This window comes from Xenopus laevis, chromosome 9_10L (genome assembly GCF_017654675.1).
Source record: "Xenopus laevis strain J_2021 chromosome 9_10L, Xenopus_laevis_v10.1, whole genome shotgun sequence".
Lineage (NCBI taxonomy): Eukaryota > Metazoa > Chordata > Amphibia > Anura > Pipidae > Xenopus > Xenopus laevis.
In genome coordinates this window covers 130773846-130801751 of record NC_054387.1, presented here as the reverse complement: position 1 = coordinate 130801751, position 27906 = coordinate 130773846, and the positions used below count along the sequence as shown (strand labels likewise).

The following is a 27906-nucleotide window of genomic DNA, read 5'->3' as shown; positions in this document are numbered from 1 at the left end:
AAATTATAAGGATATTATAAGTTACAGAGGAGTTTCATGACCATATAAAAGTACGAGGCCGAAGGCCGAGTGTTTTTATACAGGTCATGGAACTCCGAGGTAACTTCTAATATCCTCATATTTTGCAACTGGGGGTACTTTATTTATTATAATACACAAGTTTCAGTGAGTCATGTGACTGAAATGACATCAGAACTCACCGTTTATAACTGATGACATCAGAACTCACCGTTTATAAGGATATAATTTACAAGATATTCATGGCTTTTGTGTATTATATAACTATAATACACATTAATTAAACATAATAAAGTTACTAGTGAATTGAACTGCAGTATCTGTTTCCATTCTGTCAGCTCTTTGGGTGGCACTGGTATTTCTTTCCAGTCGTAAATATAAACACAGGACAGAAGAGTAAAGGGTTAATATGAACTGGAGAGGGTGCGTCTTGTGTAATTAATGATGATTCTATAAAAGTATAAATTAAGAAACTGGTTTGGTGACCCTCCCACAGTATAAAGTAGAAACACAACCAGTCTCTGTTCTCAACCACCATCGGAAAGAAAAGAATCATGAAGTCTTTCCAGTTGATCAGAGCTCTGCTCCTACTGAGCTTGGGTAAGTGTCTCTACTTTACAGAAAACACCGCAGTTACTCAGAACGATCAGATTGGGAGATGTTTTAGATAAAAAAATGGGGTAATGAGTTAAATATATTAGATTAGATCATTTAAATACTGTAAATGACAACAGACATAAGTATCAAGTTCACGTTACAACTCTGTACAGTCTATAGATTGAAATTAAAACGATTATTCTAATGATCAGTAGGGAGCCTGTAGGTAGGTCTTAGATTTCTTATCAGGAGCCAATGGAATAGAAAGCTCTTCCCGAGGGATTGCTGGAAATTACAGAAGGTTTATCAGACAGGAAGAGTCATAGAACAGAGTCATACAGAGTAAGCAACACAGTTCAGTGGTTCATTTAGGAATAATATAGAATAATAATGGAGTGCAAGTCAGGTCATGCCACCTGAGTCTGATCATTATGGGGCAAATTCACTAAGCGCCGAAGCGTCTAACGCTAGCGTGAAGGCGCAGCGTAGCTAGTGTTACTTTGCACCCTTACGCCTGGCGAATTTGCGCAACGGACGTAATTACAAAAATTCACTGACGCGCGAATTATTCTGAACGCTACCTTTTACGCCAGACTTCCTTCGCCACCTCAGACCAGGCGAAGTGCAATAGAGTAGATAGGAATTGCTTCAAAAAAGGTTAAAAAATTTTCCAAGTCCCAAAAAACCCTGGCGTTTTTTCTTTTTTTTATGGGTGATAGGCTGAAAAAGATCAAAAATTTTTTGTTGGGGCTCCCCTCCTTCCCCCCTACATTTCTTAACTCATGGCACCTTAACTATACAGTGGGCACATGTGTAGGGCAAAATAAAAATGTTATTTGCTGTTTTGAAGGTTTCCCAGGCTTGTGTAGTGCTGCTACATATTCCTCCATTGTAACTTCAATTTGGCGCCGTATGCAAATTAAGCATCGCTAGCGTAACTTTGATGGCGAATTAACGCTAGCGCAACTTCGCAACCTTATGCTTCCCCTGAGCGCAACTTCGGATTTTAGTGAATTTGCGTAGCGCTGGCAAATACGCCTGGCGAAGCGCTGTGAAGTGGACGTTGGCGCAACAACGAATCATAGCGAATGTCCCACTATGAGTGCAATAATTCTGTCTAATCAGACGGTGGAGTTTTAGGCTTATGGCTGTGGTTGCACAACCCAATACTGCACTTTCTTTAACACCTTTTTATCATTGGTGCAGCCCGTGGGAAACCAGTCGTGGTCAGAAAGCGCATGGTGGGAGGGCAGGAGGCCATTAAAGGGCACAATCCCTGGCAAGCCATTGTGTGGATTCCTGGCCAATACTACTGCGGTGGATCTCTCATCAGTAGCAACTTCGTTCTGACTGCGGCTCATTGTTTAGAAGTGTAAGTTTTTGTTTATACTGTAATGTATTTATTTATGCACATTTAATACATAGTAATATAGTAAATAGGTTTAAATATAACACATTTCCATCAGGGTCAACCTTTTTGGTCTATAAAAACCTGCCTAAACACTGGCTGATCAAGAGGAAGGTGACAATGCCATTAAATTATATTTAAATATTTTTTTTTTATTTTGAGATACAGGTATGGGACCTGTTATCCAGAATGCTCGGGACCTGGGGTTTTCCGGATAATGGATCTTTCCGTAATTTGGGTCTTCATGCCTTTAGTCTACTAGAAATTCATTTAACATGAAATAAACCTAATAGGCTGGTTTTGCTTCCAATAAGGATTAATTATATCTTAGTTGGGATCAAGTACAAGTTACTGTTTTATTATTACACAGAAAAAGGAAATCATTTTTAAAAATGTGGATTATTTGGATAAAGAGAAGTAGTTTCACACTTGGGGGTGCCGAATGTTACTCACCCCTAAGTGATTATTAGTAATGGGTGCTTTTATTCGCTCGGTGCGAATTTGCAGCAAATTTGCACATTTTGCCACCGGCAAATAAATTCTTGAAATTGGCGTGAAAATTCACTGGTGGAAATTTGTCGGTGTCAATAGTTTTTTGACACCTGCGACAATTCCGACTTTAATGTGCATCAAAAGTATCCGGCGTCAAAATTCACGCTTCAAATTTTTTGGCAAATTTCGCGGCAAAACAGGACAAATTCGAAAATGACTGGTTATTATATATGCTTACCTGAAACCCTGGGCTGAAAACGGCACCTGCCCGGGGTTATTCCAGCGTGCACTATGGAGCCACCGGCCCTCTTCTGGCTTCTACTTGCAGCTCCGCATGCACATTAGAGCGGGAAGCCGAACTTTAACTAAAAAGCCGACTATTTTCTACTGCTCATGCGTCTGCCCTGGGAAATTTGAAGAAAGAAGAAGCTGGAAGAGGATCGCTCAGTGGTTCTTACTGGTATAACCCCGGCTGGTGCAGTTTTCTGCTGATAGGAGCACCGGCCGGGGTTTCAGGTAAGTCAATACATTTACTTGGGGGTGCCTAACATTTGGCACCCCCAAGTGTGAAACGACTTTCAATCTGCTTTAATCTTTTTCATTACTTCTTGTGTCTGTCCTATTGAAACACATATCATTTTCTTGTGGCCAACATGGCAACAACAGGGTTAAAAGCCACTTGAAAACCTGCTTTTTGCGGATCTGAAAGGCTAAAATATTTAAACAATAGTTGGTTCTCTTAGAAAAGCATCTAACTTGCCACTAAAACCTGCCACACACTTTTGGATATAAGGGAGGAACTCCACGGACGATTTTGGATCAATCCGGCGCGCGCTACGCAAAAACGCAGGCGTCAAACCGGATACAACAGAAATAAGGTAAGAGATAGAAATATCATATCGTTGATCCAAACAAGGGTCTGGTGAAACACAAGGGTGGGTCCTAATGATTGTGCTCAGGCATTTGCACAGCTTGGAATTTAATTTGGTTAAGTGAGAGTTTTCTTTTTTAACTTTTATGTTGTATTCTGCACAGGCTAATATGTATACATACTTGTAAACATTGTAATTATTGTTTAAATTGAATGTTAGGATGTCACAGTACCACAAAGCCTGCTGGGAGCCTTGGGTATAAAAGGCCACCCCAGTCAGCAACTGTCAGTCTGGCTTTTAGGGTTGCCAGTTTGGCGGTTTTCCGTCCAAATTAGGCTACTAATTTAAAGTCCAGGCGGGTTTTGAAAGTTCAAATTAGCCAAGGTACAGATTTGGGCTAGTTTTTGGTCCTTTGGCTGGTTTGTACTTTGGAAACCAACCAACGTTTTTGCTTGCCCTAATGTGCCAAGCTTGTGTCTCCCAATGCATGTTGGGTAGTGATGTAGTTTTTCTTTAACAATTTGCCAACTGCCAGTTTTAATGTAAGACTACAATACCCAGAAAGCAATGGGTCTGGCTTGTGTATTAGTCAAGAGTTCCCAGATTTTGGGGTTGTGCATTCTTGCATTTTGCGGTGACTTTGCTCAAAATCAGACAATTTTGGGTCAAAAATCTGCTAGCCACCAAAATGTCAAGAGGTTGAGCTGTTTTACCAATATTTATTAAAATTGTATATGTATTAGGGCCTTATGGGGCCCCCTATGTAGTTACACCCCAGGTATATATTCATTTATTTTTTAGACTTTTTTTTACTGCACATATGCTATTTTTGGGCTACTTTTGAAGTGTGTCTTGGCTAGTTTTGGGCTGATTTTGGCTGGTTTTGAAAATGAGACCTGGCAACCCTGCTGGCTTTGGCTCTCTGCAAGGAAAGACATAGGGAAAGATTGTGCTGCTGAGCTGATGCCATGATCTCTTGAGCTGTGGGACACTTTACATTCTGCTTTAAACAAATAAAGCTACATTTTTCTTTGCCCACCAAGTTTCAGCAACCTCTGTTAAAGGAAACTAAAGCTTAAGAAAAGAAGTAGCTAGAAATGTTGTACATGATGTTTTGTGTTTCCTTTACCAGCCCAAGGCAACCACAGCCCTTTAGCAGTAAAGATCTGTGTCTCCAAAGATGCCCCAGTAGCTCCCCATCTTCTTTTCTGCTGATTCACTGCACATGCTCTGTGTTGCTGTCACTTACTGAGCTTAGGGAGCCACTCACAATATACAGTACACATAGAATAGAAATGTCACAATATAAGGCTGATTAGTAATTAATACACATAATTACTACATGGCAGCACAGAAACCAGTGCAATTAGCATCAGAATTGAATAATCAGCAAACCTGTAGCATCAGCTTATATTACAGCCAGGGAAGCTCATTTTCTGCTGGATAATTAGTGACGAGCCCTAAGCTTAGCTTCTCAACAGCCAATCAGAGCCAACTGAGCATGTGAGTGTCACAGACACTTTCCAAGATGGTGACCCCCTGTGACAAGTTTGAAGTCCTGGATCATTGCTGCTATTGACAAGCTCAAACTTTAGCCTCGTGCAATAAGTTCACTATATAAAATATGCACTTTTTAGCCATATTCATATTTAGGGTTTAGTTCTCCTTTAATGAGCCCACACCACAGAAGCATCTCCAATTTTCCTCGTGGGGGGAAATTGCTTAGTGAACCCAAGATGGCAACTGGACCAGTACTTGGATCAGTTTTATACTGAGCTTTATACTGTTAATAAACCCTACATTTTCTCATTTTCCAAAAAGACATCCAACTCCTTCTTAAACCTAATAAATCTGACTGTACTGCCACTTCAGACTACTGAAGTCTGATCTCCTACTTACCTCTTCATAAAAAGCAATTACATTTGTCTTACAGGATCTGTCCATCATGAAGCCATGCTACTACTTATAATGTGATCCCTTCACTTGCAAATCACTGACCCACCACAGACTTTAAACTTAAGGGCCTATAAAGCTGAAATTCGAATGCCTTTTTTTAAAACATTGAAACTAAAAAATCATTCTTCCATTTAATAAGGACCAAACCTGATAAAGTGAATCTGAGAAAATCAGAAAAAGTAGCCCGGCTAAAGCTAAACTAAGTACTAAGTTGTAGAGGGTGTATTTCGTCAGGCACTAGTGTCTTGTTCTTGTTAATTTGGAGTAAACAATTAAAGGAGTGGTTCACCTTTAAGTTAACTTTAATTTTTTATAGTTTTTTTTAATTTATTTGTCCTTTTCTTGTGACTCTTACCAGCTTTTAATTTGGACCCCAGCAACCAGACTTTGCAAACAGGAGAGAGAGTAAAAAACAAAATAACTCAATAATCACAAATAATGAAAAATGTAAACCAATTGCAAACTGTCTCAGAATATCACTCTACATCATACTAAAATGTAACTAAAAAATAAACGACTTCTTTAAAAGCCATAACCTCTTGAACTTCTGTATTGTATACACTGAAGAAAAATAATTGATGAGGGAAAATACATTTCTCAAAAGAGCAAACAGATTTTTTTACATTCAATTTTGAAATCTGACATGGGGCTAGACATTTTGTCAATTTCCCAGCTGCCCCAAGTCATGTGACTTGTGCCTGCACTTTAGGAGAGAAATGCTTTCTGGCAGGCTGCTGTTTTTCCTTCTCAATGTAACTGAATGTGTCTCAGTGAGACATGGGTTTTTACTATTGAGTGTTGTTCTTAGATCTACCAGGCAGCTGTTATCTTGTGTTAGGGAGCTGCTATCTGGTTACCTTCCCATTGTTCTTTTGTTTGGCTGCTGGGGGGGGGGAAAGGGAGGGGGGTGATATCACTCCAACTTGCAGTACAGCAGTAAAGAGTGATTGAAGTTTATCAGAGCACAGAGTTTATCAAGTCACATGACTTGGGGCAGCCGGGAAATTGACAATATGTCTAGCCCAATGTCAGATTTCAAAATTGAATATAAAAAAAATCTGTTTGCTCTTTTGAGAAATGGATTTCAGTGCAGAATTCTGCTGGAGTAGCCCTATAAACTGATTCATTTTGGGAAAAAAAAAATTTTCCCATGACATTATCCCTTTAAGAAAATGTTGGGATTAGTCTTTGCCTACAAAGTAATCAGTTCCTCATTTTCTATAACTGCATTCCTAATTGCTGTCTTGCAACACTTGTTATGGTATTTATATTCTTTATATAAATGATTGTCGCTTGATACTCTTATTAGCTAACGTACTTCCAAATTAAGCCACATAGGGGTCCTTAATGTTCTTATTGCGCCTTTTTAATGGAATGAATTGAGAACAGTTACTTTGTAGTATGTTATAGAATGTCCTATTCCTAGGAATTTTGCGATTGGTTTCAATATATATATTTTCTTTTTTTTATCGTTTTTGAATTATTTGCCCCTTCTACATTTTTCCAGCTTTCGAATAGGGGTCACTTTATTCGAGGTATTGTAATAATAATTAAGGCAAAATCATGAATGGGAGTTTGGTCAAGCTTTTTTTTATTGAAGCAATGAGATAAAATTGTATTTTAGTAAATAACCCCCTAAGTAAGACAATTATGGTTACTTACCCCTGGGCTGTACCCCATGTATGGGATCCATTATCTGGAAACCTGTTATCCTTAAAGCTCCAAATTACAGAAAGGCCATCTCCCATAGACTATATTGTAATCAAATAACTCAAATTCTAAAAAATGATTTCCTGTTTCTATGTATTAATAAATCAGTACTTACTTGATCCCAACTAGGACATCATTTTTAAATAGATATGCCTATGATTAAGGGATTGTATCCTGAAACGCGTAGGGCTTTCTGATCCCTGCATGAGCCTGCAATAAATTTTGTTCCCTCCTTGAGTGGAGTGCTGTCCATTCCTTCGGCATTGATTAGGGTATGGTGATCCAAATTATGGAAAGGTCTCTTATCTGGAAAAACTCAGGTCCTGATAATTCTGGATCCCATACTTATATTTTAACCTTTGCTTTAAATTCAATTTATTAGAGATCACTAGATCCAATTTAGCATTATTTCTGATTAGGAAATGACGATAAATAATGTGGGGTTTCTATTCCTTAACTGTAATAATCATTTCCCCAATGGTAGACATCATTCACCTATTTTTCTTTTCTCTTTCAGCCTTGATGTCTCCTCTGTTATTGTGATCCTTGGGGCCTACAAAATAACTGGAAACCCCAAGGAGGAAATTTCTGTTCCCGTGAAACGGATCGTTGTGCACCCTAGTTACAATCAGTCGGATAATTCTGCAGACATTGCCCTTATAGAGCTCACACAGAACGTGCTCTATACACAGAACATCCGGCCAGTGTGTCTGCCTTCAGCTTCCGCTGTATTTGCCCCTGGTCAAAGCTGTGTTGTAACCGGATGGGGATATCTTGAGCTTAATAGTGGGTTTTATTTACATGGATGTTTTTTTTTCTGTTTTCAGAAGAATAATTTGTATAATAATAATATATCATTTACAAGGCAGCTGCAAGTGAGGTCATGCTAAAATGTATGGAAATTGTTTGTGTATGGAATCCATTCATTTGGGGGCAGATTTATCAAGGGTCTAATTTCGAGGGTTAAAAAACCCTCGAAGTATAATCCTTCGAATATCAAATTCGAAGGATTTTAGAGCAAAATCTTCGATCGAACGACTGAATAAAAATCATTCGATCTAATAAAAATCGGACTAACTAATCAAACGATTTTAAGCGATTGATCAAAGGATTTTTATTTGACCAAAAAAAAACTTAGAAAAGTGCTGGGGGAGGTCCCCATAGGCTAACATTGCACCTCGGTAGGTTTATAGTGGCAAAGCATGAAGTGGAAGTATTTTTTAAAGAGACAGTACTTCGATTATCGAATGGTCGAACAGTCTAACGATCTTTACTTCAAATCATTCGATTCGATCGAATTTGACCAATTCGATGGTCGAAGTACCCAAAAAAATACTTCGAAATTCAAATATTTTTCCATTCGGATTATTCACTCAAGCTTAGTAAATCTGCCCCTAAAAGTCCAAACACACTCCTTGCACTATATAGTATATTATTGCAATATATAATATATATAGTAATATATAAAATATATATATATATATATGCACTTCCAAATGAGTATCCGTACTCCAAGGCAAATAACTTCAACAAAGGGAGGGGTGCACGGTAATTATGTATACTCCAATTATTCTCAGACCAGCACTCCCTGTTTTAAGAATCAATTGTTTTATTGTTGCATCGTATCTATGCCCGATGTTTCGGTCCTTATTGGGACCTTTTTCAAGGATGGATATATATAGTAATATTGCAATATGTAGTAAAGTTTTGCTCAGCACCGGCGTATCCGTCCTGCCTCTACAGCTGCATTGAGTGCAAGTGGGCCTACTGATGCTGGAGAACCATGAAACTACCACCACCTTGAACTTGGAGGTAATTACAAGGTTTCCTTAATGGGCTGCATCAATAGGTCCAGTAGACTTGCACTGATGTGAACTGGATGCAAACGCCACTTGAACGCTATGCGGTGAAAGTTAGTGATGGATGAATAAATTCGCCAGACATGAATTTGCAGTGAATCTATGCGTTTCATACCAAGCAAACTAATTCTGACGATTTGCTGTCGAAAAATCCGCCATTCAAAAAAAAAAAAATTGGTGAGCGTCAAAATTATTCGGACCCCCATTGACTTTAATGCATTTGGACCCAAACAGTCACGTGTTTAAAAATTGACGCCCATTGACTTTGATGCGTTTCATGCATTTTTCATGGCACAGATTCGCCCATCACTAGTGAAAGTAAAACTATACCAGTATGTATATTTTAGGCAAAACTTGCACTCAATTCACATATAAATGCAACCACAATTGCGTATGCAACTACATAACTGATTGCTATAGGCTCTCAGACCTGCAAACTTTGTGGCGTAATTACATAAACAAATAAATATGTTAAATAATTCTTGACTTTCTTTAGATTCTGTTTTTTGATGTCGGTTTCTCTCTGTCACAGGAACCAAACCAAAGCCTGTTATTCTACAGGAGGCGGAGGTGCGTTTGATAAGCACAGAGCAGTGCAGGAATTACTATGAGAGAAAGGGAGTTGGGCCTCTCGTTGCGGATGGCTTGATCTGTGCCATGGATATCCTAGGAAGAAGTGGACCCTGCCTGGTGGGTTTACATCAAAGTGGATATTTCAATAATTCCGACATTGGGAGGCATATTTATCAAGGGATGAATTTCGAATTCATGTGATTTTAACTCACTTAAATTCAAATTAATACGAAATTCAACTTGGGGAAATTCATTAAAAAATCGAGTTTGTAAAAGACAAATTTAAATTACCCGAAAACTTGAATCAAATTCGATTTTAATTCGATCAAAGTGGAAAAGTCACTAGAATGTCAGGAAGGCTGCAAACATCTCCAAATTTATCCCTGGACCTCTCCCATTGACAGTAATTTGGCAGGTTTTAGGTTGTGAATAGTCAAATTTGAATCCTTAAAGGGCCAGTGTATTCAGCAATTCAAATAATTTTTTTTTCAAAATACTTGAATCCAGTTTGATTAATTCCCTAGTCGAATTTGACAGTTTTGACCATAAGAGAAATTTGACGCTTAATAAATCTGCACCTTAGTAATTCTGACATCTCCCAAAACTTTTGTTTAAAATATAAAATTTAGGCTATGCTCGCATTCCATCTAAGTGACACTTAAGTTACACTTAAACCGCCCTTATTTGCCATAAAAACCTTTCTTTTTCGAGTAAGCCTCCACCCCATTTTGGGGACTGCAGTTTGGGTCTGTCCCATGAAAATCCTAACCATTGAGAGATGTACATTTTTACAGTTACAGATGAAGCCACTTGGATTTGTGAGTTAAATGCGTCATGACTCAGGGTTAATTGAAGAAACTGGGTTATCTAAAGTCATCTTAACTCATTTAATGCATTTAACCTTTTCATTAGTATACCAAAGCACCATTGTTCACAATGGTGAATGCTTTAATTAGATGGGATGTTGTGACACAGTTTTCTGTGTTAAATGAGATAAATGGGATATCTGTGTTTAGTTATTCTGTGTCAAACAGACAAACCAAAGTGGCTGCATCTGTACCTAAAATCAAAATGCATTTTAGCAATGATTTTATTTTCATTTGATCTTATTTCATCCATTTGATTAATGATTAGTGATATCACAACCATAATTCAAAAAAGTGTCTTAAGTGTCAAAAACGCTACGAGTTGGTTAAACCCTTGGAGATGTATTGCCATTAATTCCAAACCTGTTTGATCAAGACATTTATTTTTGCTCAACAGGGTGACAGTGGGGGGCCACTGGTTTGCTACAAGGGCGAGCGGAGGTTCTTGGTTGGAGTGGTGACTTTTGCATCTGGTTGTGGCGGTGAACCCCCTTCAGTGTATACTAGTGTGTCTATCTACATAGACTGGATTGAGAAATATGTGGATTCTACTGAAGACTAGAACTTCTTACCTTTTCTCAGTCTTTGTATTGGTGAGTTTCATGTTTTTATTCCATTTGTGTATCTCTCTGCTTTTATATGTTGTTTTTTATTTCATAAATCGTACATTTCATATATCGTATTTACACATATTGGATTTGGAAAATGCTATAATCCATAACATACAACTATCTGTTCAGCTTCTAGTTGATCCAACAGAGAAAAATACTTTTTGACTTCAAGGAGAAGGAAAGCTACGGAGGTATTTTATTGCCAATAGATTAGCTGCAATAGTGCAAGCTAGAATGCTATATTTATTCTGTAGAATGTTTTACCATACCTGAGTAAATAGCTCTAGAAACTCTCTGTTTGTTTAGGATAGGAGCTGCAGTATTAATGTGGTGTGACATCACTTCCTGCCTGAGTCTCTCCCTGCTCTGAGCTCAGATTACAGCAGAGAAGGGAGGGGGCGGGGGAAGAGGAGCAAACTGAGCATGCTCTTGCCCAGGGCAATGAGGTTTAAGCTGAAGGCAGGAAGTCTGATACAGAAGCCCATGAGTACACAATAGAAGGAAAGAAATGCAGTGTTTCTTTTGACAATGGGAGTCTGAGCAGCACTACTTTGGGGGTTTACTGGTATATTTAGATGGACCTTTCAGATAAGGCTTACTTAGTTTTAACCTTTCCTTCTCCTTTCAAATGGCAATTAGTCCCTGCACAAATATTGTACCGTGGTTCTTGTTGTTCTGGGCACCAGACGTGGAATGTGAAATACTATAGAGTGCACATTTCTGTATTATCTCCTATGAGAAAGAATTGACTGTAACAACAGGGTAGGCGGTTGTATAAAGAGTAATTATCATGTATAACTAATGTATTAAGCCCTACATTTTGTCTTCCTATACAGGGTGGTCTTGCAGAACCCTTTCTTCATTTTGACCCTGAGTGCTGCTTCTTAGTTGCAATGGATAACGTTGGGGAGCCAGGCTTCTGAGTTTTCAATTTCTGGACTAATCATGAAGCTTTGCTTGAAGAATATCTACTAGTTCCTCAGTGGAGATGTTTGATGTTTGGGCTAAAATGCAGCACAACCAAAAAAAAGTGTACCAAAATCCCAGCTTTGCATTGAGAATCCACCCAACAAGTTCTACATCGGCCATCTTGCTGTTATGTAACATATTGAGATAATGTGCTGTTTTCTCTTGTCAGTCTAAAGCTATATTTAAACTTTCCTTCAAAGGTTGGATATAAAGCTGTTTGGGTTTTTAGATCTAGAAATATTTTTTTATTGACCCCCAGCATGGATCTGTGGAATAGGAGAAAATCAACTGCTAGATTAAGGGGCAGAATTATCAAAGGTCGAGTTATGTTTACCTGAAAATATTCCAGCTAAAACCTATCGAGGTCATGTAGAAGTCAATGGTCCATTGAACCATTTGAAGATGTCTGTAGCCTACATGATGTTTTTTATGGTGGGTTTTGTATGAAAACTTGAGCAATTCAAAGGTTTGTTTTTTTTTGCTGATAACTCTCAATTTGAGTATTTGAGTTCCCCCCGACTGATTTAAATTGAGTTTTTTCATAAATAAGCATTCGAGTTGTGAGTTTATTTGAAGTATAAAAAACCTCACAAACCTCAATAAACAACTTGAGAAAAATGTTATTGTTCAGTGTTGTCTCTTGTTGTCTCTCCATGTCTCAGGACTATAGTTTTAAACATGCTTTCAGCTATGAATATATGCTGGTATAATGGGGGAACAATAAACTTGGATGTAGCAAGCATTGCCAGTCAGCGGTAGATAAGGCCGGTAAAGTACTGTCCTATATTAAGAGGGGTATAGATTTACAGGAGGAATCATATCATAAACTCTCTAAAGCTTTATTCACCAGTGGGTCCTTCCAGCAGATACAAAGAATCAAATAAAAGAAAAGAGGTTCTATTGTAAGACCTAAGTGAGAAAATTACTGCAATTAGCTCTATGACTAAGTTGGTTCAGGGACTGGTCCAACTGCCCTCTTAGAGGAATACTTTCAGATCACATTTTTTGCCTTCCACTGAATCAGTTAGAAGTGAGGCAGGTTAATCAAAAAAGGTTGAACTCAATGGACATGTGATTTTTTTTCACCCTTATCTACTATGTTACTGTAAGTTAACGAGCCCCTATGGCTTCATCTTTATACAATCAGTGGGGGTCATTTATAAAGTTTGCGCAGCGCTTATTTTTCGCAAATGGTTGTATTACGCATGCTTTTTCCTGAACGCTTATATATTGCACTGCTTTGCCTGTCTTTCCGTTTTTTGCGAATTCACAGGGTGAATAAATTTTCGCGAATGAGACGGGAGTTTGCGCGAGCGCACCCAATGTGCAAGGTTGTTGTGTGCGAAAATAGCGTTGACAGTAACCTAAATTCGCAGTTTGCAAAATTGTTTTGCGAATATTTTATCCGCCATTTGTGAATTGTGACATATTTAAAAAGCTCCTATAGACATTCGCATTGTGAAAAAAAGTTTGCAATTCTATTTGCACCCTCTGATTCGGCTTTATAAATATAACCATGCGCAGAGCAAATATATTCACTTTGCGAACCAATATGCCCTGTGCAAAGTTTATAAATGACCCCTCTGTATCTTTAGTTACTAGGCAGAAGGGCCTGTATCCTAGCCCTTTACATATGTTATTGGCCAATGGGTTGGTGACCACTTCCTGTTATACTGGGAAAGGGGTGGTACTTACTTTTTGGGTTCCACCTTTAGGAACAGGGTGGATGTTGCTGGGAGCTTGGGACCTAAGCCCCAGTAAAGAAAAGGCCCCAAAGTAGTCAGGCCCTTGACAAAGTTGTGAAACAGTTGTCCTGTGAAAGAGATATAAGATAATGGTAGATAAGTTCTGGTCATAATACACTAGGAGTATAAAGGATAAGTAACCCTTTAAAATAAGTGAATGTAAATTGATGAGAGTGCTGTTCTAAGCACTTTTGTCATTAACATTAATTATGTATTTTGTTTTTATTCCAAGATATTAAGGGATACATGTGCTGTTATGAATGGATTTTATTACAACAGCGCCACCTGCTGGTCAGTTTCCCACCAGTCTGACCAACAAGTAGTCAAAGAAGTTGTCAGGAGAAAGAGGCTGCTCTGATGTTCTTGGATCGTAGTGGATATGGAATCAGGTTAGAAAATTCCGTGGTGGTCCCACAGGAGGTGATCCAAGTTCCTTAAAGGGGTGTCACATACATGAAATGAGATTCCTGCCAAGTGTTTCTCCAAAGACGTGTCAGTGTTGGATACAGTGTGTGACTTTACCTAGGAGGAACCTGTACTTTGAGCAAACGCTGTGTTATTGAATAAACTTTTCATTTTGTTTTCAAGAACCTCTGGTGCCCTCTGTCTTTATTTTTTTGTATAGCAGCAAGAGGTGCAATTGCAGAACAACCTCCCAAAGGCCCAGTGTTGGATTGGCCCATTGTCGGATTGGCCCCCCGGAATACCAGGAAAACTCCCTGTGGGCCCAGGTGTCAGTGGGCACTTTTGCTTCTAACTATGTGACCATCTCATGGTCATTCCTTATTTCTGTATGATAAAAAATCCTTAATAATGGAAAATTTGACTAAGTAAATATAAAAGACTAGGAGAATAAAGAAGTTGAGTGAGGAGAGGAGGAATAATAGTTTGGATAGCGGGCCCACGGTCTAATGTTTTCTGGTGGCCCCAGGCATCCAGTCTGACACGGCAAAGGCCCATTCTGAATAAGAGATTCCAATGGGACCCATGTTGTAGTGGTACAAGTCTGGGAAGTAATGGTTGGACTCACAACTGAGTAAGGGTCTACACAACACTGGGATCATTTTAAGCCATTTCTTCCTTACTTTACACAATATTTTCAATACATGGACCAGCCAAGGGTATTTTTGGGGTGAATGCTCATATTGTTGCATGACGAATATAAAGACTTGTTAATTAAATCTATGAATCATAAATGTGATCCTAAATCTGATATTGTTGTAAAAAAAAAACAATCAACATGGATATTATTTTCCTATGACTGATGAGGTTGCTGTACTTTAGTTGGGCATCACAACAAAATAGATTTTGCACCCTGCTCCCACTTTACTTACGCCCCTGATTTGATCCAATATATAGTATAACATATAATAACTATGGCTGTACAGGGAAATATATGATGGGGCAACAATAATTGCTATACATGTATTAGGGGTCTATGGCAGCACTTTCCACCAATCAGCCTGTTTTGAAAGAAATGTATGGCCTGATCTAAAAATAAAGCGGGGCCACATTTCCTTAGTGTCAGACTAGGGCTCCTTAGGTCCACCTGAGAACCTGATGCTCTCCAGGAGACATTTGATAATCTGCTAGAGCTGTCTCACCCTGGCTTTTCTTTATTCATATTTGTCCACCCCACTTGATCATGGAGCCAAATAATAAATCCATAAATTGTGTGTTGTGTCTGGCCCATCTGGGGGAGACTGGGGAAGTGGTCAGGGGGCTTAGCCCAAAGGCCATTAGCATTAACATTGGAGAGAACTCCTGTTTGTTTATCTGGATATTCCTGGAACCTTACCATGAAGGATAAAGAGGATTTGGGCTCAGCACTTGCTGTTCTATAGGTTGATGGAACTGTGGCTGATACAGGAATGCTTTCAGATAACTTTAACTGTGTTATAAGTTAAGGGATCCCTTAAATGTATTCTTCTTTCTACTGGACATCAGACCAGATCAGAAACTGTTCTTTTTCCAAATTTCACGAAACAGCAAAAAAAAAAAAATTGTTGTTCAAAAACCAGTTAGTTTACAGCATTTTAAGATTTCCCTTATTTTTGGATGAACCTGAGACTATGCTTTGATGACTGTGGAGACTTGGAGACCGGAGACCCTCTAAATCCCAATTCATTAACAGATGAGGCAGATTGATGAATATAAAAGATGCAATTCTTATTTGATGTCTCTTTTCAAGAAGTGATACTGAATATTCATAGAGTGAGATAAGAGGCAGGACTGGACAGGGGGAGGGTAGGACAGTGTAAGTCTATGGCACCTGCAAATGCAGACACATCATTGGAGAGGAATGAGAAGAGGGTAGGCTTCAGGCAACGTCAGCTATAAAGTAAAACTAGATGTTCAGAACTCCCATAATGGAGACGTTTTGGGAGTGTTTCATATTTGTTTACAGGTTTCAGTTCAATAAACAGGTTATCTGACTTTAACACAATATAACATTATAACATGAGACTGTTACAGAGTCAGGGGTCAGTCCTGTGCTGGGAAGAGAAGAATAAACATGATTCCTCTACTACAAGCTCTTCTGCTGTTCAACCTGGGTAAGTGACTCTTTACAACATACACAGCAAGGGACACTTGCTGCCAATTTCTAAGTAGAAGAATGGCAAAGGCTTTTATCCTCAGTACTGACTGTATACTTACATACTGTATATACAGCATTGGACTGGGGGGTTTGGGGCCCACCAGGGCTGCTGTCTCAGCCCCCTCCAACCAACTGATGATATTTTCTATCCTACATATCAATAGCTATAGTACATGGATATCAGTTAAGACAGATGTAGCACCATACATTTACCAATAATGGTACAAGATGATATAATTGGCATGTGGGTGGCCAGCTTTAGTTAATGGGGGGCTTTCATACAAGCAGTGAGCAACATGGTGACTGTACAGTTGGCAGAACATACAAGGAGTTATTTACTAAACTCTGGTTGGACTTGTTGGGGCAAAACTCACATAGTTCGGGGGGTTTTTTATAACTCAAATTTTTCAAGATTTATTAAAGCCCAATGCAGCAGAAAGCCAGAATACGAAAGTCCGCCATCTTAGACCTGCCAAGGTTGTGTATACGTCAATGGCAGAGGTCCCTGTCCTATTTTGAAGTTTCTGTGGTCTGCGTTGAAATTAGCTGAAAAAAATTCAACCATTTAGAACTTTTCAGGCACAAATCTGAAAAATTCGGGCTTTACGAGAAAAAACCCCCAAAAAATTGAACGATTTAGGAAAAAAATGTATGTTGTATGATTGTATGATTTGAGTTTCCAACCAATTTTATCGAGTTTTTAAAAAGATTAAATCAAGCTTTTTTTAATAACAAATAAGGTAAAATCGGGTATGGGAGTTTGGTTAGGTTTTTTTTATTTAAATTATGAGCTAACTTTGGATTTTAGTAAATAACCCTCCCCATGTTGAACCCCTGCATTAGTCAACCCTACATTACTTGGTTTCTCAATGGAAATAAAACATGGATTTTACAGTGGCAATTGCAATATAACTTTATTGGCTGAGAGTGACTGTATAAATTACAACTGTGTGCAAAGTTTAGGGTGAGCCACATTTACAAGGGGATATGAACATTACAAGAGAAGCTGGGGAGGGGAGAATATGATGCAGCTTCATTTACTCATTATACATTTTAATGGTTCCTCCTCATTAGTGATGAGCACATTTTTTCACCAGCCATGGATTCATGGCAAAATTCCACATTTCTTTATCTGCAAGTTTTTTCACGAAACTGAGGCAAAAATTTGCAGTGGAAAAATATGCTGTGACAAAAAAGTTGCAGAGACAAAAAAGTCGCCATAAGAAAAGAAAATCGGCCTTGAATTTAATGCATTTGGACAATTTGCCATAAGAAAAAACGTCCATTGACTTTAATGCATTTGGACAAAAAAGTCGCCATAAGAAAAACACCCTTGAATTTAATACAAAAAAGTTGCCATAAGAAATTAAACTCCCATTGACTTTAATGCATTTGGACTAAAAAGTCGCCATAAGAAAAAAACGCCCATTGACTTTAATGCATTTGAAGAAAAAAGTTGCCATAAGAAAAAACATCCATTGACTTTAATGCATTTGAAGAAAAAAAGTCGCCATAAGAAAAAATGTCCATTGACTTTAATGCATTTGGAGAAAAAAGTCGCCATAAGAAAAAACGTCCATTGACTTTAATGCATTAGGACAAAAAAGTCTCTGAGACAAAAAAAGTTGGCACAAGAAGAAACTCCAGTTGACTTTAATGAATTTGGAGCGAGAAAATTGTGAAACCCATTGACACCCATTTGACACCAATGTGTTTCGTAATTTTTCTTGTGTATGACCAGAATGAGGGACCTAGTGCCCGAGCACTGGCTACACAATTAGATGGTGAGGAGGGAGAGGGAGTGTGGGGAGGGCAGTTACATTTAGGGAAAGTGAGAGTAATTGCCTGCCCTGACTCTATGCCTGAGTACTGGAGTTTTGGTTTTATCCAATACATAAATATCAGTGACTGTATCTTGTCGTTTTCTGTTTTTTGTTAGCTTTTTTATATGTTTTCTCATATATGTAATTTTTATAGAGAAGAGTCAGTGTCTATAAATATAGAGCACAGAGTACAGTATGATAAAGTTCATAGTCTGATTATTATAGAAAGACAGGGAATGAAAGCAATTTAATTTTGCAGAGCACCACTTGGAACAACTCTAGGTCCTTCCCTGAGACCCTCTTGTAGGAGACACATTCTGTCCCTCTCTCTACAGAATCCTGATCAGCCCCTTGGTAAGAGTATTGGTGTATTTAACTGGACAAGGGTAATACAGTATTGCCTTCTTTTGAGTTCCTGCTCTACAAATTTCTGGTTTGAAGGGTTATATATTGCCAACTATAGACCCACAATCACGATAACTCTACTCCTGAGCCTCCATAATCTCAGATGCCAAACTGGAATTCCCCAATAGCTCTTTCTTGTGCAGATGATGGTTCAAAAGCAGTTTGAGATTAACTGTGTGTGTTACAACTCTGCTCACATGGTTTTAAAGGGAGTGTCTGGATACTTTTAACCATTTTATGAGGCTCATTTACCAACACAACCACAGTCAGTGCATATATTTGTAGTAATATGATGCCAATCATGTTCAAAGCTGGTCTTGCACTTGGTTGCACTCCCCAATGCTGCACTTATTGACATCAATATTGGGGTCACAGCTTCATTGCTCCTGCACCTAATGGTTTAAAATGTAATGGTGAGCACAACTTTCCCTTTTATAGTATATATAGGAGCGGTGGGCAGTTCCATGTTGTAGCTTCCCAAATATGGTCAGATGATCCCATTGGTGGCCGATAAAAAGGGGAACGCTTTGGGAGTTTTAACCTTGGAAAGAAAGTTGCAGGTAAAACTTTCCTATGAAAAATGTATAATGTAGTAAAGGTATGGGACCTGTTATCCAGAATGCTCAGGACCTGGGGTTTTCCGGATAAGGGATCTTTCCTTCATTTGGCTTTTCATACCTTAAGTCTACTAGAAAATCATATAAACATGAAATAAACCCAATAGGCTGGTTTTGCCTCCAATAAGGATTAATTATATCTTAGTTGGAATCAAGTACAGGCTACTGTTTTATTATCACACAGAAAAAGGAAATCAGTTTTAAAAAATTTGATTATTTGGATAAATGGGCATTTTGTAATTCTGAACTTTCTGGATAACGAGTTTCCAGATAATGGATCCCACGCATGTAATAGGATTCTTAGCTACTGAGATTAAAATCAGTTTTGGACTGACTTTGACGTAGTTGGTTGTCTTGAATAAATTACAATTTATGGATGTTTTGTTTAAAGGGTAAGGTATTGTAGCTTAATACACAAAATGTGTCAATGTCCTAAATATATTGACAATGGGTGACTGCAAAAGTGTAATTGCACATCTACTGTAACTGTACTGGACACAATCCCCCTTGTAGATACAAGCATATTGGAATAGTAGGGAACATTATGTATTTTACCTGTACATTCCAAATAATTTCAGTTTCTAATGTTTGGTACAGTAAATGAATGCGAGAGATCTGGTACTGACCCTCCCTAATTATCCTATTACCTGCATTAATACTTATATCTGTGTCTCTGTATATTCTCCTTCTTCAGGTCTCCTTGGGATTAATGGAGCTACAGGTGAGTGAGGTGTCATTAGACCTGTGCTGTGAGTTTCACTTCTAAGAAAAATCGATGTTGTATTGTTACGTAAAGAAAAAACTTTTTCGTGATTTTGGCACACACAGTCCTACCCTTTTATACTGAATGATGTGTTTACCTTATGTGGCATAAATAAAGCCTTTCCTACCAGCACTGAGTACCTGAGAATACTAGGGATGCACCGAATCCAGGATTCGATTCGGGATTTGGCAAAGATTCGGCCTATTTTAGCAGGATTCGGATTCGGCCGAATCCTTGCGCGTGGCCGAACTGAATCCTAATTTGCATATGTAAATTGTGGGGAGGGCGGGATTTCACGTGACTTTTTGTTACAAAACAAGGAAGTAAACCAATTTTTTACCACTTTTTCCTTTCGCGACCCTAATTTGCATATGCAGATTCGGTTCGGTATTCGGCCGAATCTTCCAAGATGGATTCGGGGATTCGGCCGAATCCAAAATAGTGGATTTGGTGCATCCCTAGAGAATACACAGACAGCGTGGGTTTAACAAGAAAGAAGTTCCTAAACTTTAACTTTCAGCAAAACTAATTGTGTGACTGTTGATTCAAGTAATATATTTGCCGCATAATAATGTAGGAATGGGAATATAATCACAGCAATATGTCACAAGAACAGAAAATAACTGAAAAGCGATGTTATAAAGACTTCTTAGAGGAAAAGAGAGAGATGATAGATAGATAGATAGATAGATAGATAGATAGATAGATAGATAGATAGATAGATAGATATTAGATAGACAGATAGATAATGGATAGATAAATAGATGATAGATAGATCAATAGATAGATCAATAGGTAGATCAATAGATAGATCAATAGATGATAGAAGATAGATAGATATATCGATGATAGAACATAGATAGAAGATAGATATATAGATATCGTATCAACAACTATTGCAATGAGGTACACGCAGGTGCTTGTTCAGGTACATTAAAACAATATATTATATAAAACATAAAGTTCCCAAATTTCCCTGCAGAATGTGGAATACCGTTGGTCTCCAGGCGCATTATGGGGGGACAGGATTCACAGGAAGGACGATGGCCCTGGCAAGTCAGCTTGAGGAGGAATGGAAAACACTTCTGCGGTGGAACTCTTATTTCCAACCTGTGGGTCGTCTCTGCTGCTCACTGCTTCCCTAATCCTAGGTGGGTAAATGCGTGTAAACATGTAAGTGAGGGGTTTGGGGGATAAAAAGTCTGATGAGAAGAAGCTGAGGTGTCAGGCATGTGGAATGTGTTGCATTGAAGATGGCAGTTGCTGTATGGTTTGGACATAGAAAAGGAAAATCAACAATTCAGCAAATTCTGCCACTAACAACTGCCTTTTGCTTCGGGAGATGCCGTCCGCTTCTCAGATGCCACCAGGTCTTAATGTGAACGGACCAAGGGGGAGTTCTGGGTAGACAAGGGAACCATAACATATACAGAAAGTAAGAGGAACAAAGAGTCGTAGAACAGACCAGGTCAATACCAATCTGACAGTACAGGATCAGGAACCAGGAAATAAAGTCAGGATAAACAGGCCAATTGGGAAAATGGTACAGAATTGGAATCCAGAAGAGTGATTAAACAGGCACGGGTAGGTTCAGGCAACTATACAGCAAGGTCAAAAACAGACAAAAGTCAGGAACAGATAATTAGGCAAGAATGACACTTAGTAACTATCAGGAAATAAACCTACATTGGAAAATGAGTCAGTGCAGTGTAGAGGTTTTATAGCCAGACTAGTGGCTTACACTGATCACCTGTGGCCATATTGGCAACAGGTGAAACAAGTCACACCTACTTGCAATTACATGGAAACAACAGGAGTGAACCAGGACCTTAGTTCTCTGTTTAGATAGCGCAGCAGTAATGCAAACAACACAGGAACACCGGGTCCCTGGTTCAACTCCGAACAGGTTGTTACACTACCTAGGAACTCAAGGAAGTTGATCCTATTTTGGGCAAACAATCAGATCTTTGCTTTGTTTTTGTCAAGGATTAGGTAGGGGACACTGTGAAGACTGATGGGGGAAGGGTGAGTCCTTGAGGCAGGAGCTGAATGTGCTTAGGGAACATGTAAAGGGAAGGCAAAAACTGGTTGAAGAGCGCAACGATTCAGACTGGAACGGGCGAAGGGGTAACAGGATGGAGAGGGCGAAGGTCAGGACTGGAACAGACTGGATAGGACAGGATGATGAGGGCATAGATTGGGGGCAGACTGAAAGGATGAGACAGGACCGTGTGGTCGTAGATCTGGGGGACAGGATAACAGGAGGACAAGATAGCGGGAGGACAGGATAGTAGGAGGACAGGATATAGAAGGAGACTGGAGTGGAAGGAGATAGCAGGAGGACAGGATATAGAAGGAGACTTGAGCAGAAGGTGAGAGGACTGGAGCGGATAGCAGGAGAGGGAGGAAAAGGCAGGGCAAGATGCAGAGCGAGATGAGGGGTTACAAGGTACAAGGAAGGGTCAGGAAGCAAGAATCAGGAAAAGGTTTGGAGTGAGAAGCAGATCAAGATACAGAATAGCAAGGAAAGCTGGGCAAGGTTACAAGTCAGAACAGGAAGTAGGAACAGACAAGGCAATGTCAGATCAAGGTCAAGGCAGAAATAGGTTAAGGCAAGGTAAAAGGTAGGACTGGAGCAGAACTGGGAGGGAAAGACAAGGCAGGAACAGAACAAGGAAAGATAAGGAGGAAAGGTACAAGGTAGGACAGGACAAGGCAAGGAGGCTGACTGCAACCAATCAGGCTGCTGCTGGGCTGGGGCTGCAGAGGCCAGGAAACATATGCTGAGCAACCCTACAGGCTGCTCACCTGGCCCAATGGATAAGGCATCAAGCCAGAAACCCAAAGTTCCATGGCTCAAATCCCAGCAGAGCCTGACAGTTTTCTAACTGTTGAAATCTAATTGCTGATTGGCTGCTCTGGGTAATATCACCAGTAATACTTCACTCCACTTTTAACACAGCATGATAAATAGACCCCTTGGTCTGGAATTGTGGATTCTGGAGTCCCTGTGGTTGTTCATTGTCAAATGAAAACTCATGGACAAGATTCATTTTGAGGAGGAAAAAAACCTTATTCAGTGGGACAGTCGATATATGGTTGACAGCTGAAATCTTTAAATGCATTTATAACAGGTAGGGATGTTTTTATGAAAAAAATAATTTGGGTTTCATGATTAATTTGTCAAGAGCTTTACTATACATAGTTACATAGTTAAATTGGGTTGAAAAAAGACAAAGTCCATCAAATTCAACCCCTCAAAATGAAAACCCAGCATCCATACACACACCCCTCCCTACTTTTACATAAATTCTATATACCCATACCTATACTAACTATAGAGTTTAGTATCACAATAGCCTTTGATATTTTGTCTGTCCAAAAAATCATCCAAGTCCCTCTTATAGTCATTAACTGAATCAGCATCACAACATCACCCGGCAGTGCATTCCCCAACGTCACTGTCCTGACTGTGATGAACCCCCTACTCTGTACCTGTAAAGGGTACGTGATTCTCTTTATGGGTAAAAAGGTCCCCTGCTATTTGTCTATAATGTCCTCTAATGTACTTGTAAAGTGTAATCATGTCCCCTCGCAAGCGCCTTTTTTCCAGAGAAAACAACCCCAACCTTGACAGTCTACTCTCATAATTTAAGTCTTCCCTCCCTCTAACCAGTTTAGTTGCACTTAGTCTCTGCACTCTCTCCAGCTCATTTATATCCCTCTTAAGGACTGGAGTCCAAAACTGCCCCCATACTCCAGATGAGGCCTCACCAGGGACCTATAAAGAGACAGAATTATGTTTTCATCCCTTGAGTTAATACCCTTTTTTATACAAGACAGAACTTTATTTGCTTTAGTAGCCACAGAATGACACTGCCCAGAATTAGACAACTTGTTATCTACAAAGACCCCAAGATCCTTCTCATTTAAGGAAACTCCCAACACACTGCCATTTAGTGTATAACTTGCATTTATATTATTTTTGCCAAAGTGCATAACCTGCATTTATCAACATTGAACCTCATTTTCCAGTTTGCTGCCCAGTTTTCCAGTTTAGACAAATCACTCTGCAAAGTGGCAGCATCCTGCATGGAACCTATAGTTCTGCACAATTTAGTATCATCTGCAAAAATAGAAACAGTACTTTCAATGCCCACCTCCAGGTCATTAATAAACAAGTTGAAAAGCAAGGGACCTAGTACAGAGCCCTGCGGTACTCCACTAACAACACTGGTCCAATTAGAAAATGTTCCATTTACCACCACTCTTTGTAGTCTATCTTTTAGCCAGTTCTCTATCCAGGTACAAATACTATGTTCCAGGCCAACATAACTTAATTTAGTCTAAGTAAATCACATCCACTGCCATCCCAGAATCGAGGTCTCTACTTACATTCTCATAAAAAGAAATTAAGTTAATCTGGCAAGATCTATTACGCATAAAACCATGCTGGCACAAACTCATAGTATTATGATTTGCTATGAAGTCCAGTATCTTATCCTTTAATAACCCTTCGAAAAGCTTTCCTACCACTAGTGTCAGACTAACTGGCCTATAGTTTTGAGGCTGAGAACGGGATCCTTTTTTGAATAGAGGCACCACATTAGCAATTCGCCAGTCTCTCGGCACTATGCCAGATCTCAATGAATCCTGAAAAATTAAGTAAAGAGGTTTGGCAATCACAGAGCTAAGCTCGCTAATTACCCTGGGATGAATACCATCTGGCCCTGGACCTTTGTTAATCTTAACATGTTCTAGTCTCTTTTGAATTTCATCATGTGTGAACCATGCATCATTAGTTGTATTACTAGAATTGGGACTGTTAAGAAGGAAACCTTCACTTATTGGTTCCTCATTTGTTTAGACAGATGAAAAATATGAGTTCAGAATCTGCGCTTTTATTTTGTTTTCATCAACCAGCTGACCCCCCTCTGATAGTAAGGGTCCCACCCCTTCCTGCTTAATTTTTTTACTATTAACATATTTAAAAAATAATTTTGGATTTTTTTTACTGCTTGCTGCAATATCCTTTTCTATAGCAATTTTAGCTTGCCTTATAGCTTCTTTGCATGATTTATTGGCCTCCTTGTACCTTATAAATGTTTCGGCTGTACCAGCTAACTTGAAAGCCTTAAAAGCACGTCTTTTCTTACCCACCTCAACACCAACGCTTCTATTGAACCAAAAAGGTTTTGCTTTGCAACGACGTTCCTTGCTTACATCTGGGTGACAGGTCCACTTTGAGGACTGCCTCAGTATTACTGTCTCTACTGTCAATCGCCTGCTCCTTTCTATGCCTGTACTCCTCTATGATCCTGGTTTTTGACAAATTCTAGCATTAGTTCAGTTTCAGACCTGCTCAGTACACTATATGAGTGGGGAATTGATAATAAATATTATTGGTTTAAAGGGTGAGTAGATTAAGTGGGCTAGTCAGAAAATCACTATTTTGTTGGACTAATCGGACAGAAGTTCATTTATTTAGTGGATTGGAAAAAAAGTCATTAATTTCATACATTTCAACATCATGGCTTTGAAGATGTCTTCCTGGTGTAGGCCAGTAAATGCTAGAAGCTAATGCTTTGCTAATAGACTCTATAGAATATTTCCTTGGATTCCTTTTTTAAAGAGTAATAAAATGTATCCATGTTCTTTTCTAGCATTGCAAGTTCTGTCACTGTGTTTCTTGGGTCCTACAAGATAGGCCAGCCAGATGGCAATGAGGTTCCCATTGCAGTTAAGAGAGTATATAATAATTCCACTTACCATAATGAAGGAGACAGTGGGGACATCAGCCTTATAGAACTTGTGAAGGAGGTCACCTACACTAACTACATCCTCCCAGTTTGTCTACCTGATTCTACTGTGACTTTCCCCAGAGGCCTAAAATGCTGGGTGACCGGCTGGGGAAATATCAAGTATGGATGTAAGTATCTTTGCCTGTTAAGGATTAGATATAGATATATAGATACAGTATACAATACATACAATACAGTATATATATATATATATATATATATATATATATATATATATATATATATATATATATATATATATATAAAGCAAGAAGAGGTCTGCACTCATAGGTCTTTAGTGATGATAGAAAAAGTGGGTTTATGCATTTCTTTCTTTCATCACTAAAGACCTATGAGTGCAGACTTCTTTTTGATTTATTGATATTGATGTATGTACCGGCACCTGGGCATTCCCACAGTTCTCTGAGTGCACCTATCCAGAATTTTTGTATATTTATATACTCGAAAACTTGCTTGAAGCCGGCACAGCAAGTATAAAGGTTAAGTGTGCCTGGGTGCAAAATGCAAAGAATAAGATAACTGTCCCAAATAAGGCATGCACTCACAGGTCTTATCCGAGGTAAAAAATGGTGTTTATTCAGCAAAAAAACTGCTAACGTTTCGGCTAGCCCTCTAGCCTTTCTCAAAGCGGCCCTCTTTCAGAAAAGCTAGAGAGCTAGCCGAAACGTTAGCAGTTTTCTGCTGAATAAACACAATTTTTTTTACCTTGGATAAGACCTGTGAGTGCATGCCTTATTTGGGACAGTTTTATATATATATATATATATATATTAAAGCATCTTGAGAAAGGTTCAAGACCATGAACCGAAACGTCGCTGTGGATGCATTATATAACATATGCTAATAAATAAATAATTGATTTCTAACACGGTGTGCGTGTAACCTTGGAATGCTGGATACTACAATCTACACACTGCACCCGAAGTAACAGACAATTGACGTGTGCGGACTTGCAAGGAGGCTATATATATATATATAGAGAGAAAGAGAGGTGGGGTTGCATGTGGTAAACCCATGGGACGCCAGTTGGACAGCAAGTCTTGTCTTTCTGGATGTCTTTGGGTCCATTACTTGGAGAAGGTGAACAAGACTTCCTTAGTTTTCTTCATTTACAGTATAAAACTTTTTGAATGTAGATCTTGTTAATTATGGAGCTTATTATTGTGTTGACTGTACCCAGGAGTATCGAACTGAACTATTTGTGAGTGGCTGCATCTTCATTTATTTTCTATAAGTCATAACATTGTAGACAGACACACATATGATAGATAGACAGATGTTGCAGAAAGTATATACTTATTTTTCAAGATTAGCATTCAAGAGTCCATGTTTCTGATTCTTCATCTAACTTTTCAGCCAGTCTACCAAGCCCAAAGACCCTGCAGGAAGTAGCTGTGCCTCTGATTAATGCAACCGAGTGTGATGGTTATTATCAAACCCCAACATCTGCTGGAACAAGTACCCTAAGGGTTCGCAATGACATGATATGTGCAGGGTACCTCAATGGCGGCAAAGACTCCTGCCAGGTGGGTTGTTTTTACTTGTAAGCCAAGACTGTGGTGCAGATCAGACAAACGTGATTCATTTTAACTGATATAACTCTGTCCATGTTAGAATGTTGAATATGCTCCGTGGAGCCTTAGATGATACACATTCCTGATCTGCCTCATTGAAATACCAAACATCTCCTTGTTACAACAACGGATATTTATAAAGCTGCATAATCTTATTTCATTTTCAGGGAGACTCTGGGGGACCTTTGGTTTGTTCTACAGGTTACCAATGGTTCTTGGCCGGTGTGGTGAGTTTTGGTGAGGGCTGTGGGGAGCCGTACCGCCCAGGCGTATGTACTCTCCTGACTGCGTATAGTGAATGGATAGTGTCAAACGTTCATAATGCCTCTGTGAATGTGAAGTCTGCAACATTTTCAGGACCTATTATTTCTCTTGATAACACAGCTACACCTACCAGTTCTATTGATAACGCAGCTCCATCCATCATTAGCTCCATTCTACATGTCATTTGGATGACTGTTCTGCTATTTTGCCTATGATGTCCTTCCAAGTGTATCGTAGATTAACATTTTGGCAAATGGAAGAATGAGAAACCAGGTTGGTAGAAACACACAGGATGAAGCTGATATTGTCCTTCACCAACCATTAATGATAATGTTAATGTATGAATAAATAGCTTAGAATGCC

At 39.0% G+C, this 27906-nt stretch overlaps 1 protein-coding gene across 2 annotated transcripts; it reads left to right on the top strand.

Annotated features, from left to right (window-relative positions):
- Window positions 1-519: 519 nt before the first annotated feature.
- MGC116527 (uncharacterized protein) lies at window positions 520-27906 on the top strand. Of its 2 annotated transcripts, XM_041575750.1 has the most exons (11): window positions 520-618; window positions 1822-1987; window positions 7571-7839; window positions 9445-9602; window positions 10749-10911; window positions 16142-16231; window positions 19815-19841; window positions 20866-21034; window positions 25547-25812; window positions 27062-27231; window positions 27447-27906. In XM_041575750.1, exons 1-11 carry the CDS (start codon window positions 573-575, stop codon window positions 27756-27758), a joined length of 1836 nt encoding a protein of 611 aa, XP_041431684.1. In that variant the 5' UTR covers window positions 520-572; the 3' UTR covers window positions 27759-27906.

What these genes read in the sequence shown, in the direction of transcription:
- MGC116527 (XM_041575750.1), top strand. Translation starts at nt 573, where the DNA reads ATGAAGTCTTTCCAGTTGATCAGAGCTCTGCTCCTACTGAGCTTGG. An exon ending in GGGATATCTTGAGCTTAATA is followed by an intron (nt 7,840 to 9,444) that starts GTGGGTTTTATT and finishes TCTCTGTCACAG; the next exon opens with GAACCAAACCAAAGCCTGTT. An exon ending in TCTTCTGCTGTTCAACCTGG is followed by an intron (nt 16,232 to 19,814) that starts GTAAGTGACTCT and finishes CTCCTTCTTCAG; the next exon opens with GTCTCCTTGGGATTAATGGA.